The sequence below is a fragment of the Echeneis naucrates genome, chromosome 18 (genome assembly GCF_900963305.1).
Source record: "Echeneis naucrates chromosome 18, fEcheNa1.1, whole genome shotgun sequence".
Lineage (NCBI taxonomy): Eukaryota > Metazoa > Chordata > Actinopteri > Carangiformes > Echeneidae > Echeneis > Echeneis naucrates.
In genome coordinates, this window is record NC_042528.1 from 14,700,818 (window position 1) to 14,717,252 (window position 16,435).

The following is a 16,435-nucleotide window of genomic DNA, read 5'->3' on the forward strand; positions in this document are numbered from 1 at the left end:
ATTTAACAGAATGGTTAGGAAAGGTCGGACAAGACACCACTGAATTCTGGAATGACAGGCATGGGTGAAATTTCAATTAATTTTGTTTGTGTTATAAAGGTGAGGAGAAGTGTTAAGTGTTCAAAGTAGTTCACAATTAAATTGTGAAAAGCTGTCCTCAATGCTACATGGCATAATGAATTGCAAGAACAAGCACACATTTCAGATCAACTTATTGAAGACAAAATTCACTAAAGTAATCACTAAGAGTAAAAAAAAACTAAAATTCTGCATTAGATTCAGAAAGTTATTTTCAACGTAAGCTGGGAGTATATCTACAGTCAGCAGTTTCATTCAAGGTGGAGGATATGCCTCTGTACTGAAGCCAGCTGCTGATTAATCAAAAAGTCTTCTTCGTACTTGTTAGACCACGGTGTCTCTTTCTCTGGACAGAGCTGTTCAAAGTTATCTTAATAACATAGCTGTGAAAGCAAAGTTTCTAGCAATGCAATGCTGCCTAAAGTAGTAGTAGAAACGTCAAATTATTATAATATAATGAAACAATCAATGTGTATTCACTTAGTCTACTGGGTATGTACAATCTCAATGATGAATTATATAGAAAACAAGCCTGAAATTAATGATGATTAACAAGCTGGACAATGGTTGGACAGGCATAGGCTACAGCTAGAGAGCTTAGCATCAAACTACGTCTCTTTACTTGCCAAAGGTTGTTTCCAGTGGTGGGCTTCCAGTGGTTAGTGGCTTTTTTTGTCTCTGAATGTTGTTTTTTTGTTGGGAGTGGTCTTTTGCGAAGGAGAAAGTGAGATTATGTTCTTGGAGCACTTCTCTGTGTTTCCTTGATGAAAATCTTGAAATGTAGCATAATATTATAAATCTGGACAAAACTCTTCTCTTGTAATTTCATGTTGGACTGGGCAGAAGACTAGCCACTAAACTGACTTAGTGTCACAAAGTTGTGTTACAAGACAGGCAAAGGTAAGCTGGTTAGCATGCCACAAACAGATTTGTAAATTTCTTTGGACATTTTAAAGAGAAATGTTTACAAAAATTTACACATTAAACATTGCAATTACTGTAATTATTTTTCAAATGAATAATTAATAAAAGATGCTGTAACTTGCTTAACACTGATTGTCTTATTGTCTAACATAGTCTGAAACTCATTCACAATACTCATCTAACCACAAAATACAGAGATTGCATCCTGCCAAGGATTTTTGAGTTCTTCCAAGTATAAAGGTCTAGGTGGATGGCACTTAAACAGAGCAGAGAAGTGAAACACGTTACCAATATAAACAATGTGCAACACAAAACAAAATTACTAGGATTAGGTGTTACATTTGCATTTGTACTGTATTTACCCACAAGATAAGTTTTAATAACAATTTAAAACATTTGAAATAAAAGGAAAAATCTGCATTTTTCTTGGGTCATCTTTAGTCACAGCTTTTGCTATCATGCTCATAGTATATATTGCAATATTTTTTTCGGAAAAGATAACCTATAGTGCATCTAAACTCTCTTCTTCCATTTCCCATGAAAACATTCATTCAACTATATATCTGACTTTGGCTCTGTTCATGTATGACAAACTGTTGTGAAATGGTTTATTCTCCTTATTGTCAATACCGTCCTCCATGCCACCCTCCCCTACACCCTCTTCTTTTCCCATCATCCTCAGTGGAAACAGAAGTCCACCCTGTTGTTGAGAATTGCTGTTGAGCATCTGGCAGCAGTGAGCTCCACCCTTGTCTTTCGTCAAAAAATAAAGCAGGGCATTGAGCCACGCATTGAATGATGCCAATGGCCTTGTAATCTTATAGCACATAGAGACCATGGTCATGGTGTGACAGGGGACTTTCTTGGTGACTTTCAACAGGAGGAAGATGGTTCTTGTAACATGAAATGGGAAGAAACACAGAGCAAAGAGGAGAGTAATTGTGATAATGGTCTTGATAGATTTACGTCTGTGACTTGCATATGGGGATCGGGTGCCAAGAAAAATGGAAATCCCTTCATTTCTTCGTGCTGCCTTTGACAGTCCATTGCTTCTTCTTCTTTCTCTCCCAACCATTGTAGGGCTTCTTCTCTCTTTTCTCCCCATTCCTTCATGTTCTCCTTCTGTCTGAGCTCTGTGGGATGAGGGCTGTGAATGCAGAGTCCTAAATATTGTTAGAACAACATGAGAGTAACACCAAGCAATTATGGAAAAAGGCACAAAAAAGCCCAGCAAGTGAAGTATGATGCCATAAGGTACATAATCAGGAAACTCCTTATCAATGGCATCGTCCCAACAGTTTTGGTATTCCTCAGTAACCCCTCCTAAGTTACCATGACTTGGATTCTCATTTACTGATATCTCTTGGCTTAGATTGCCAATACTGCTTGTATTGGTGCCAGCCCCCTCAGCTCTTGTGACATGACCAGTCTGTGCAAATCGAAAGATAGGACAAGTCAAAGCAAATACCACTATCCAAACCAGGACACAAGTGCACTTCACAGCCTTCTTGGTCTCCAATGTAATGATTTTCATTGGGTGGCAGATACCTAGGTACCTGTGGACAGAGATGCAAGTGAGAAAGAAGATGGAGCAGTAGAGGTTAAAATAGAAGAGAAAACGGACCAGGCGGCACATAAAGTCCCCAAAGATCCAGCGGTCACGCATGATGTAACTGGCCACAAGGAATGGCAATGACAAGCCATACATGAAATCAGTTGAAGCCAGGTTGACCATGTAGATCAGAGAGGCATTCCAGCGTTTTGTCTGGCGGAAGGAGCGGAAGAGAACGACAGAGTTAAGGAAGATGCTGAAGATGAAGGTGAAGGAGTAACAGATGGGGAGGAAGATATACTTGTAAGACTCATCAATGCTGCAAGATGGAGGTGTAGTAGGGGGAGAAGAGGAGGGTAAGGAAGGACTGAGGACTTCGTGGAGTACTGAGATACTGATATTGGGATGAGCCCCCCCTCTGGATGACATTGTGAGGAATGATATAATTTTCATGTGAAGGTTTTCAAAAAGGTTGTGGTTTGTACATCCAGGATCCTTTCAAGCTTCATCTCTGTCATCATTAAACTCTGTAGTGTTCAACGTTGATGTTGTTCCTGAGCGGTAGATTTTCAGATGATTTCAGGTCCATATTTACCTAAAGATAGAGACACATCAGTTATCCACCTGCAGGATGTAGGACATCACAAAAAGCACACTGGCATCTTTCTTGAAAACCACATTTAAAATTCAAATGTGAATCCAGTACAAAAAAATACTGTACAGTCTGGCCTTGATTCTATAATTCATATAAGGTTAGTCGTGGTCTTGTAAATTGTGTTGTCCAGCTCTTTCTTTATCTGCAAAGCCTACACATTCCCTGTTTGTTGAGAGACTGGTTTGCACAGTAGAAATTAACTCCCAACCTAATTAGAGAATGATCTCATCCTGATCCAAACTTTATCATTCCTAATTCCTATTCTGTTGATACATTTAGCATAAATTCCATTTCTACAACACTACTTACATCAGGACAACAGCAGAGTGGCCAGTTGACAATGAATCACTGCCATTGTCAAGGATAATGAACTTTTATCATCAGAGTTCTACACAATGCTAAGCCAAAAAACATGATAAAATATTGCCAGATAAACCTTATCATGTTTACATTATGAGTATATGAAGATGCTGTTATTAGATTCTAGTTTCACCAATTAAAGTGAAAAAAATCCATTTACAGTTGTATAATTGGCACATATTGAAGGAGCGGACTTCAAAGAGGTGGGGCTTCCCTACACAGACTCCCACTGACTCTGACTGTTGACTGGTGACACAATCTGTTTGACCTCCTGATGTATGCTACTGAGTCTTAGTGCTTGTTTGCCTTCCTGTGCACAAGGGTATGCTGCTGATTCAGTCAGTCTCACCCCATTAGTTCAGCAATAAGTAACCACACTTGCCTCAGGTGTCTCCCTACCTCTTACACCAGCTCTTGCTTTCACTGTACTGATGGAGACTGTCTCTACAAAAAAAATCTCTCGTTTCACGTTGCATGGAGAGGGGTTATGGGACCATGCGTGAACATTTCCCAACTAAACACAATAGAGTCAGACTCCAGCTCTCTGCAGAGAAGATCATTGTCAGCACAAGAGAAGATGCGGATGTTTGTGAGCCATCCACAGGTTATACTAGCACTTAATGACAATGTTCAAGTACAAAGTATTAATGTGTGAACCATTAATGTAGCATATTAACAGAAAAGTGCAATCACAATAATGCAAGAAACAGTGAATGGAGCTTTAAATATGTTAACTTATAAAAGTGTATAAATGTATGCATTGATATGAATTCATTCAAACATTTGAAATTTGGACAGGAAAAAAAATGTGACTGACTTGAATTTCTAAATGATAAGCCTATTACAAACGCTTGTTAACAACTAGAGAAATCTGGAGCCCACAAGATATGATTGGACATGTTTTGAAACATGTTTCGAAACTCAGAAAGGGAAGCATAGGATGATATGATCCAGGCCTCATGACAAAGATCTTAAGATTGAGGATGAAGAATAGATGATGAGCAGGAAGCTGAATGGGCTATAAATATTAATCAATCTACAGTCAGACAAGCTGGAGCAGATTCATTTTTGTGAGTACTCTTCCTTCAAGTGGATGCCCATCTAAACTCCAACAGTAACACAGAAGATCATAAGAGGCCAACATTAGATCATGCTTCATGAGATCACGGCGTCTCCTGCACCCATCAACATATTGACATTTAGGTCATTACTGACATAATGACAAACATTACTTAGTAAGTATTTAGGCCAGCAACACATGGTTGGGATGTTTATGGCTTGTTAAAACTACCCCAAAGGCAATGGTCAGTCAGCACTGAAATGATGGTTAGATTCTGACTCAAAGTTAGAGACACAAAACTGTCATGCAGCTACTTTTAACAAAAAAAAAAGAAAAGAAAAAAAAAAAGATTTTAAACGCAAACACAATATCAGCTGAAAAACAGTCTGAAGAACATGCAGCTCTATATGTAATCTAAAAAGGACTCTGCTGGCAAACTCAAAAACATCCTTGTGCTGACATTATGATTGACATTCAAGGAATTGTTTAATTACAATAAGACATTTTACACAATAGAAATGTAAAGCATTTATACAGCTGCATGCATTTAATCACATGGTATAAAAGTAACATGTTTAATGAATCCTGATGAATTGAATGAATGAAGAACTTGATTTCTAACTGACTGTACTTGTAAAAAGTTACTCTTGTGACAGAGCCCAGCTTTTTGTTTCTGGACTGAAGCCATTTCCAAGAGCAGCTAGCAGCTTCTGTGAAATTACAGCCCGCACAAAATCTGGCCTGGTGGATCAACTGCCTCTGAATTCATATTCAGTCTCATTCAGTCTTTAAAAAAGTAAAAAACAATTTTTTGCAGTTGATATTTTACCTGTTATGGAAAACGCTCTGGACTAAGAATACCTGTTGAGGTCTGTTTGGTTGCATCAGGATTCAATGTTTGTGTTCAGAGAACTGCATGAACTCATAAATACCTGCATCACTGCAATTTGCTGTCACACAGGAAGCTTACCTGTGCCAGCGATGACTTCTTCTCCATATGGCTCGTATTCTGCCTCTTATCTGAATAAACCTCCAAAGGACTTTGTCTACAGAATCTGGTCCTTACCCTGTTAAACCATCAACAGACATCCGTTGTGGTCGGTGATCTAGGTGCTGGTTAAATGACCTTGACAGTTGGACCGCTTCTGTTTTTACCCTCTATTGCTGCTCCTCTGAACAGTCTGAACTGTTTCTATGGTAATCAAGCCCCTCCCCCTGTCCCTGTGTGCGTGTCATCAAGTCTTCTTCCCTGGTTCACCTTTCTGTATGTGTGTCTGTGTGTGTGTGTGTGTCCTCAGGTGCTGAATTGAGCTGGATGTTTTCAATGGAGGCTGAGGACACAAAAAGAGATAAAGTGACTCCACCAACTCATTTACTTTGATATACACAGTCTATATTCAATCTCTGTCAATGCTAGTGACTAAGAATCAGCCTCACAGTGATACTCACTACAATTCCAGCATGTTGAATAGTGACTCAGATTCTCAACTATATTATAAAATGTACATCATATCCATTCTGTTCTACTTTAAAGTGTGATCAGTCTTATCTTTTCATTTAGGTTAGTGTCATGTTTTGGGTTCATACAAGGACACATCAGAGAGGCCTATGAATGAAAACCTCATAAAAATATTAACTGTGCCCTAGCTGAGATACAATTAACAGCAGTCACAACAACATGACATGAGGCCATGCATACTTAAAGTAACTTATTCACAGAACTAAACAAGATATGCTGATGCAGAAAGTAAGTAGTGTGTAAGAGCATGGATGAGTAGAAATTACCAGAGATTTTGCTAATCAGAGAGGGACTGATCCAGCTAATGACCTCCGCTCAGGAAGGATCTGCAGATCTGGTCAAAACAGCAGAGTCAAGGATTTCTTTCTCCACATCTTTAATGTATATAATGTTTATCCTTGGTCAAGGTCTAAGCTCTGTCATCACTGTACTGTTGTCTTTCCTCCTCTAATTTTATTTTTAGCTCCTGGTTCTGGTTTGTGGGCATTACCACTAAGATGGCATGGTTATCAGATACCATATAGCTATTCAATCTCAAATAGCATGAAGATAACATATACTGACAACTGTATCACAATACACCTTAACTGCATTCCACCAGTTTACATACATAATGGAAATCTAATGTTGAAATTGTTCCACTTTCCTATCAGATACACATAAATTGCACAATGGTTTATTTAGTGTAAGTAAATATATAGCTCCAGTTCAGCATGTTTTATAAAAAAACAAAACAAAACCAACATACATACATGAATCTAAAGGCACCACAACTACATGAGTGTAAACAACAATCTACATATAGTGCTCATAGGCTGAGAACTGGTCACAGGAAGGGTATAGCAGCTGAAATGAGTTCAGGGACAGACTTTGATGTGTACATATCAAAAGGTCCTAAATACTGGAGCCACTGTATTATGTCACAAAAGTAGTTTTTAAGTCTCATGTAAGTATGAAAATATTCATTGGTAAATTCAGCTAAATTATATCTTTCTAATCATGCAATGTTTAAAGTTTACAAATGTGAGAGAAACATTTTAAGGAAAAACAGTATTCAGAGTTCAGATTGAATAAGACATTTATATGAAAAAGACCAAGACTATCAACCCTTGCGTATTGCAAAGCAGCACTTGAAAATCATTAGGAATTAAGTGAAGATCATGTACTGATCATAAAGACAAATTATACCTTTAAGGACAAATTAACTTACAGACATGCCTGTGCAGAAAAGCTAACATTCTGTGGATGAAAACCCAAAGACTGAGAATGGGGACCTCCTTCCCTTTTTTTGTCAGATTTAAGCTGAACAGGAACATAAGTCAATGCACAAAGCCAGCGTTCAGAGGCCTCACGTGCCACCTGTACAGACTAATGTTCAGATAGATGCTTCATCAGTGAATTTCATTACTACTGTTCGTTTCAGTCAGTGTCCTGGACAGAGCAGTGATATGATCTTCATTTCTATCCTTGGTCCAAATTAAGGACCAGATCAGCTTAGCAATTTCAGGAGAGTGTCACTATGATGTGTCTGCGAGAGGATAAATAGTAAGTTAGATCTGCATTACATCTGTACTGACAGTCAGAGATGAGCTGTACTCACTGACTGACGGACTAATTGGTCTCCACTGAGTGTCCCTGTTAACGTCAGACTGAGCTGAACCTCACTCTGATGTTGTCAACAGAAAAAACACTCATGATCAGATCCCTCATTTTTATTCAACTTGGACTGCGTTTTTCACATTTTTCTTCTAGTCTTGATGTAGTTGAACATGATCCAGACCTCAGTGTGTTGTGGTCCTGGTCCTCTGGCCTGATTTAGGTCTGAAGGAATAATCAAGTCTGGTGAACCATTTCAGTTTACTATTGCATCAAGCTCCATCATCATGATCACTATGTCTCTGACATGATAAGATCATGTTTTAACATATAAACACAGACAACAAAATGAAACACTGAACTCTTAGTCCTCTGGGATTGGCTGCTCAGACTTTGGTCATATTCAAATGCCTGCGAGCTCACTGTGGAACTGTCTCAAGCACAACATCGTTAAAATGTTTGTGAGGCATAATGTCAGTTGGTTCACAGTGAGGTCAGATCCTGGACCTCCAACAGCATGGCGTCCTGCTCTGTCCTTAGCTGGTCCCGAACCTGGAGGCGACCCACAAGCTCTGAGCTCAGGTCTGACAAGGACAAATCAGAAAGAATTGTGTTTAATAGGCTGAGGTGGACGACGAACTGTTGCTGAATACGACTGAAAGTAGGTGTGAGCAGCTGTACCTTGGATGGTCTGACTCAGAGATGCAGAGAGAGAACTGAGCTCCTTTACACTAAACTTCTGTAAGTCACTGAGTTCCACATGTCTCCACTGGATCACAGGGTAAGTTTGAGTTGCAGTCTGAGGAAGCAGAGAACAGAGAAGAAGGAAGAGGGATAGGTGTTATCAGTTGAAACATAACTACATCAGTGTCTGACAGACTTTGACTTTCAGCAGTGACTTTCACCAGTGTCTTGTGGTCTGTGGTCCTCAACCGTTCTCGGAGACTCCGCAATGTGCTCCTGAAGCCTCTAGACTTTGGTTTCTCTGACTTGGATGCAGGTGGAGGATTTTTCTGAGCTTGGTCAATGCCACTTTGTAACTGCAGGGCCAATAATGGGGAGTTACATTCTTGTTTAGGACCTGCTCTGCACAGGTAATTTCATTGGAATTAACAAAGTATCGATCTATCTGTCTATCTACCAGCCAATCTATCACACCATCTGATCCAAAATATTGGATCTTATTGAAATTGTTTTAGTTACCCAGGAGCTTGAGCTCTTCTTGCTGACATCTCCCTCCTTTTCCTCCTCCTCTTCACTCTCACTGTTGTTGATGAAGCAGAGCTGAAGGTTCATCTGTGTCTGCAGGCTTGAGGACACATGGCATAGAGGCGTATATTGACGTGTGATGTAGGAAAGGATAGTTGACATATTTGGATAACTTGGTGGGTGATACATTTTGAGGTGAAGTGGTCTGGGGTAGTTTAAGGTGTTGGGCAGGTGTTTGAGATACATTGTTGTGTGACAGTCAGTCAGTCAGTCAGTCAGTCAGTCAGTCAGTCAGTCAGATAGATAGATAGATAGATAGATAGATAGATAGATAGATAGATAGATAGATAGATAGATAGATAGATAGATAGATAGATAGATAGATAGATAGATAGATAGATAGATAGATAGATAGATAGATAGATAGATAGATAGATAGATAGATAGATAGATAGATAGATAGATAGATAGATAGATAGATAGATAGACAGATAGACAGACAGACAGACAGACAGACAGACAGACAGACAGACAGACACTTTATCTATCCCAGACTGGGAAATTGCAGTGTAACAGCAGCATTACACATAGGGAATAAAATATATAACATGAATGCATCTGGGTGTTCAGTCAGTAGTTTGGCAGTGGTGGAGCTGATTTGGGTTGTTGAAGTTGGGGGTAGTTTGGGTTAGGGTTAGTTTAGATGAGTGATTGATTGATTGATTGATTAAGATTGATGAATGGGAGTTTGGGGCAGTTTGACGTTTGGGGTATTTTGACGTGTGGGCTAATTATGGGGCTGTTTGAGGTAAATTCAGTGTAGGTTAGATTGATGAGGGTCAGTGATGTTTTGGGTAGTAGGTCCATTGATGTGTGGCAGTTTTTTGTAGTTTGAGTTATGGGGTAGTTGAAGGTTTAGGTCAGTTTGAGATGCGGGATAGATTAAGATGGTTTGTTAGGGAAGCACCATTTCTGTTAAAATTTTTTATTTTTATTTTTCCATTTATTCATTTTGCTGTAAACCTTTGACCACTTGGGGAAGTTATGCTGTGAACTGTCAGTGGATTAGAGGTGAATATAATCAGGTAACCCAGCTCACTCAGGTTTTGCATAGCAAACAGTATTAGACCGTGGCATTTGACGTGGTGAAGTTTTTACTGTGTGCTTTGTTATTTTGAATCCTTATTTGTCATCCTTATGCATCCTTATGTTTGACCTGATGGAAAGTGGATGTTGGCCACCTTGCTTTCTTGAACAACTGTAGAACTGAACAAAACTTTAGTGAATAAATATAATAATTATAATCATTGAACTGAGTGAGTGTAGGGGACGCTTCAGTTATTCTTTCACATCTCAAAACATATTCATCCATTAACTGTAGTGGCATGGTTTGAAAGTCAAAAGTGGTCAGTAAAGTTAGTTTGATGATATCAATTGATGTGCACCACTTAGAGGTAGTTTTACATGTGGGGCAGTTTGACGTAAAGGGTGTTTCAAAGCATTGAGAGCTTTAGGGTGGTTTTTATGTGAAGTTGTTTAGGGTAGTTCAAGGTATCGAGTAGTTTTGGTTGTGAGGTACTTTGAGGTATGGGCTAGTTTGACTGTGGGTTATTTTGGGATAATTTGAGCTGTAGGGTAGTTTGGGACGGTTTGAGGTATGTGTTAGTTTAAAGTAAATTAAGCTTTGGGGTAGTGTACCGAGAGGTGAGGGCCAGCACATGGCTGTTACAGGCTTCGTCTCCGTCCTCCCAGCTCTCTGCTCTCCTCCCTCTCTCCTCTGTCCAGTACACTGGAGTTCGGCCTCTCTCCAGAAGAGCTCCACCCTGAGAACACAGTGAGACAAAACAGGAAATTATTTATTGATCTTTGTTTAAAAGGCAAAATGTTTGAGAACTAATTCCCATTTAAAAACATGTCCTGGAATTACCACAACAGAGCAACAGGAGTCCCGAGTGGCATTTTAATGAAGCTTCAGTAATGCCCCCGCTTGTGTCCTTTAGGATGACCGTGGTGTTTTGTTGACTGACATTAGCAAACTCAGGTCTTTACATCAGACTCCTATCTCCCAGACTATAACCTCTCACCTTTTTTTCCTTCTTCTCCTCCTCCTGCTTCTCCAGCTCAGCAATCCGCAGGCTGAGTGCCTCCCAGTGCATGATGGGAAGTCCCAGATTGTCATGGCTGTAACCTTCCTGCCAGATCAGTGCTGCCCCTTCTGAGTCTTCATCCTCTTCCTCCTCTTTGTTGTCTGTGTCATCATCACTCCTCCTGTCTTCCTCTGCCTCATTACTCTCCTTCTCCTCCTGCTGCTGCTCCTTCGCTCCTTCCATCTATGCAGAGGTGGAAGCAATGGGACACCGATGTCATTGGTACTTCACAATTATGCTACCAATACTTCAGGCCCATGAAACTACTGTAGCTAATACTTTAAACCAGTGTAACCAATTATGACACCAGCGTAGCCAATACTTTTTACACGTTAGATGTACTTTAGACCAGTCCTACCAGTGTGATCATTATAATAGGCTGCCCTTAACAATATTGCGTGTAAGTGCATCCAATACATTAAACACTTGAGTGTGGTTGAGGGTGGTGACTACCTTGTTGTGAAATCAAAAGTTCATAAGCCCTGATGGCTGGTTTGAAGACATAGGTTCTGAATACAGTATGAGCATATTTCTTTCTGAACTGAGCACTTATACTTTTACTGTACTTATACAGACCTGCTTTGTAAAGACCATTGGACTGCCTTTGTCATCTACCCTTAATTGTATGGACCTTTAACACAGCAAAGGATTCAATTGTAGTTTTAATGCTGCCAACACAAAAAGGAAAAAACAGAATCTGCCACATCCATGTAGCTCAGTTTGTTTGAGAAATAAACACCCTGACTAAGGGGACGGTGGTGGTAGATGGGTGCAGTGACTTTTACCAACATGAATACAGGCTCCAGAGCAACATATCTGGTAGGAACACTAGGTTTATGATGTTGATTGTTCAGAACCTTGTTCCATCTTATGATATAAAAGTAGATTTTAACTTCCTCACTACCAGTACCACAAGTGAAACAGACAATCTGACCCCGAGTGTGCCCGTACCCCATTTTGAGCACATAATAACGACATCGTTAACAGACTTGAATCTGGACTCAATTGGGGATGGTCTCTATCTGAGGAGGTCTACTGGTCATCAGGCCCTGAGAATGATCATCAACGAATTGGATAAATACTGAGGGCGTGTACAGGCCATGATGATACAGATCTCAAAATTGGGTCTACAGTGAGAGGGAAGAACTGTATTTAGTCCTTCGGCTAAATTCCTGTCTCCGATCCAGGAGCACAGAATAAAACAACCAAAGTTTTAAAGTAAAGCAAAACTGGTCTCACCTTATTCTCCGACACGGACTCGACTACTGACGTAGTTCTCTCTTGAGCTCTGCCACATTGCTCAGCTCCTCCTCCTAATCTTCCTTCGACTTTCTTGTTCCACTAAAAGAGGAGTAAGGAGCTTCTTCAGACACTAAGACCTGGTCCAGCTAACTCCGCTCTAAGAACAGGCGCGGTTTTTCTTACTACGCCTCCCATCAGTCAAGAAATCCGCTCAGTCCAGACCCAGACCCCGAACAAAAACTACTTCAGAAATTCCGCCACGGGGACATTTGGATTGAAGACTCTACTTTAGCACTTCCTGTTGCTGCTTCAAAATAAAGGTTTCCTGCAGGAAATCCATCTTGATCGAGCATGACCTCCCCACCCACACAGACAAACGCATACAAGGAGACCCACAGCATAAGGCTGACGCCACATTCCCGGAGAGAGAAACAGACTTAACTGATAAAGAATACTTTTTTATACACTGAACATCTCACCCACCATGTTGTTGAAGTGGGACTGACTTGATCTGAACTACACGTACAGAGGTGGCAAAAGTACTCATATTCAGTACTTAAGTAGAAGTACTGATTCAACTCTTTTATTTGTGTAAAAGAGAGAAAGTACAGTCTCTGAAATGTACTTTCAAAGTAAAAGTAAACATTAATTTTTGTCGTTATATAATTCCTGCTACAGTACAAGTTCTCGATTCTCTCTCTACCGTCCCCTCACTCACTCGACTTCTTCCCGCGGTTACCTGTCTCCTCCCCAGCCCACTCTTCCTCATCCAACGTTTAGTTAATTTACTAAAGTTACCTTACTATAATTTGACGTCAAGCCAACGTTAGGTTTTTAACGTAAACCCAATTTTCAAATCCATATCAGGAACTTGATGGAATTTGTGGAAGGGGAATTATTTAAAATGTGAGTGTATTTTTCTGTTTTTGCCACAACTGAACAAATGAGTTATTGTGAATGAGCTGAATAAAGTTAGACTAGTCTGACTGTTTTGTTTGGCTTTATGAGTCATTATCACTATGAAGTGCCTTTGGTGTCCTCATCAGACTCACTCAGCCATCATGAAAATGTAGCAGAATAATGAAAGCCTGGCGTCTTATTATAAGTGGCCACATATTTGCACACATATCAGTACAATGAGTCTCTTAAAATGCGTTTCCTTCATTTTATACATTTTTTTTTCATTGGATGTATGTGATTTTGGCCCACGCACTGCTCTATAACAAGTCATTTTGATAATGTATTGTATTTTCATAATCATATTGAACATTTTCCATGTGTCCCTGAAACTGCTGTCCACCCTATAAGAAACCCACTGATGTTTTCAGTGACATCACTACAACCATTTTGTCTTTCTTCAATGGAGGCCGAAGCAGTGGCTAGTTGCAGAGTAAGTATTTACACTTATATTTTGTAATTTTCATCATATTATGTGTATAGTTGGATGTTGTCAAGCTTAACATGTCAACTCTGTCATAGTGAAATATCAATTGAAAAACCTATCAGAACTTTGAAATATATTTGTACAACAGTACACAGTCAGCTTGCTAACTACAGCATGTTCCTCAGTGAAGGTCCACCATGTGCTCATTAAATACCAACATTAGCCAAAAATGTCCACCCTGTCAGCAAGCCTTCCATGACACAGTGAATGTGGTTCATGACAGGAAGGACATGCGAACAGTTTAGGCCACATACTGATAATGTTAAACATATTACAACAGCAATTACACACATTTTATAACAGTACATGTTATACATAGTAAGAATGGACAATATGGACAATTTCTTTTGGGCGATATTGGTATCAGAAAGCCTAGTTTACCAGGACTGCCGATTAAAGTATATCAGGGAACATTCTGAATTGTCTTTTTCAAGGAATGAGATCAAAAGGAGCTGAGATAGAAGGAGATATTGGGAACGTCTTGATCCTGACCCAGATAGAAGAAGAAAGTACCTTGAGAAAGAAAGGGACAAATGGAAAAAAGATAGTGACTGGAAAAAAGAAGGGTGTCAATGAGCTCAGTGAGAGAGAGAAGAGGGCAAAAAGAAAGAAATGGAGAGAGGCAAAAAGTCAAGCCAAACAGGGCCAGTGCTTTGCTACAGTCAGAGACACCACCCAACTCCCCTGCAGCTGCTGAAACTCCTGAAAATCAGCATGAGCCAGGGCCCTACAGGTTAGATCATTGGAAATTTAGCTGATGAGACTTATTAGAAAGTTTAGATTTATTTGAAGGACAATTATCAACTGTTTATGTAGCCATAAAATTACATATTGATAACTAACTTGCTAAAATATTACTAAAAATCCTTACAAGTATTTTGTGTTTCAGGCAATGGTGTCAAGGGGAAAGCATTCAAAGGAGTTCAAAGAGAAAACTGAAAAACCAGATGGAAATATTGGAGGCACAGCTTGCAAAAGAGAAAATTAAAACTGAAAAGTATAAGAAGAGGTACCATTGGGCCAAGAAAAAAGTGTATCCAAATCACCACCTACAAAAGTCCATGCTTTGTTGGCATGTCAAAGAGTGAATTCACCCATCAAAAAGCTCTTCTTTTCCATAGATCCCTGATTGAAGATATTAGAAGAAAATATGAACATGCTAAACAAATGGAGAGAAGCAGCTGTGGTCAGTGGAAACATTCTGAAGTAGAAGCTCCAAAAGCACACCCAGTCTGCTTTTGGCTACTCTAAGAAGAGAGCAAAGTATCCTGTGGATCTGACATCTGACATAATTTTTACATAATTTCCTTGCATGTATGAGGCCATTCAATGACACTTCACAACGTGTTCACCCTGTCACGTCCCAAGGCCACCATGTCATGTCACTGCCCACCCTGTTATTTTCATGTTCAGTGAAAATAAACAAATTATTTTCACAAGTTAGAACAATCTTTTGTGTGATTCTTTTATAAACAAATGAGGGCCAAATAGTATTGTTTGAAAGTGTGACCAGGTATCTTTGTTGTTAGATTTTATTGAGAGAAGAAAGTGCAACTCTCATTGATTTTATAGCGAAACAAATAGTTTGCCATAATTTCATTATTATCCAAATACTTTTCCCATTAACTAAAATATATTGTTGAGAAAGTGACTAAATAGCTTTCTGGAAAATACGGTATATGTGCTTTTACGCCGTGTCGTCATCTGTGGAGGTTTAAAATAAGTAACTAGCCGGTTTTTACCGTAGACATATATACGTAGACGCCGCATTTACTATGGGGAGACGCGCCGAAAGCGCCGCTATCTTGGTACAGGGCTAGCAAAGGTTCATGTAAATCTACGGAGGTAAGAGGTACTCCACAATCAAGTAGAAATATTCACTGAAATCTCGACCGATTTCCAATCTGTCTGATTTGTTAAAAACGTCACACGTGTAGCTATGACACAGGATGTTTGGATTTTCTTTTAAATGTCGGTTTTATTACCCAAACAAAAATTTTACTTAATGTTTTCAACAGTTAGAAGATCAATGATAGATATTGCATGTATATGTACAGTATATGTATTATGTACAGTTAATGTGAAGGATGGAAATTCTTTACATCTCTGGCTACTTTTCTCACATTTTTAAGGTTTCCCAAAGACAATATTTTTTAGGAGACAATGGAAACTGGCAGTGAAACATTAAGGTTTTGTGGCAAGTGAGATGTCCTTGCTCTGCAGTGAGCACTTTAAGGCAGAGAATTTTGACAGGACAGGGCAGATTGTCCGGCTAAGACATGGAGGCAAACCGTCTGTTTTTAACTTCCCATCTCATTTACAAAAAGTAAGTGTGCAATTTGGCTAAAGAATTCATTCATTCATGTCCATGATTCATATGTCTGTAAGCATTTGATAACAACTTAATGCCACACTTTTCTAAAAAAAAAAAAAAAAAAAAGTGCAGTACACTTTCTGATGCTAAAACCCTTTTTTTTTTTCTTTTTTTTAATCTTGTGTTATATTTACATTTTAGCAAGTACCATCTAGGACCATAAGAATGATAATAAAATTATAATGATCATAGAATTATTAATTATAATGACAACAACAATAATAACAATAATAAAGATGATAATACAATGATAGTGATAAAAATAATAAAGTAAT

General features: G+C 39.1%; 2 protein-coding genes across 2 annotated transcripts; both read right to left on the reverse strand.

The window, feature by feature from the left end:
• Positions 1-1,029: 1,029 nt before the first annotated feature.
• LOC115059021 (P2Y purinoceptor 3) lies at positions 1,030-5,756 on the reverse strand. Its single transcript, XM_029526610.1, has 2 exons — positions 5,600-5,756; positions 1,030-3,149 (listed from the first exon to the last, which is right to left on the reverse strand). Exon 2 carries the CDS (start codon positions 3,005-3,007, stop codon positions 1,550-1,552), a length of 1,458 nt encoding a protein of 485 aa, XP_029382470.1. The 5' UTR covers positions 3,008-3,149; positions 5,600-5,756; the 3' UTR covers positions 1,030-1,549.
• Positions 5,757-6,496: 740 nt separating this feature from the next.
• On the reverse strand, positions 6,497-12,617 carry LOC115058950 (schwannomin-interacting protein 1). The gene is made up of 7 exons (XM_029526519.1): positions 12,340-12,617; positions 11,038-11,283; positions 10,652-10,776; positions 8,948-9,053; positions 8,650-8,784; positions 8,426-8,543; positions 6,497-8,328 (listed from the first exon to the last, which is right to left on the reverse strand). The coding sequence occupies exons 2-7, from the start codon at positions 11,281-11,283 to the stop codon at positions 8,228-8,230; spliced, it is 831 nt and encodes a 276-aa protein (XP_029382379.1). The 5' UTR covers positions 12,340-12,617; the 3' UTR covers positions 6,497-8,227.
• Positions 12,618-16,435: the final 3,818 nt, after the last annotated feature.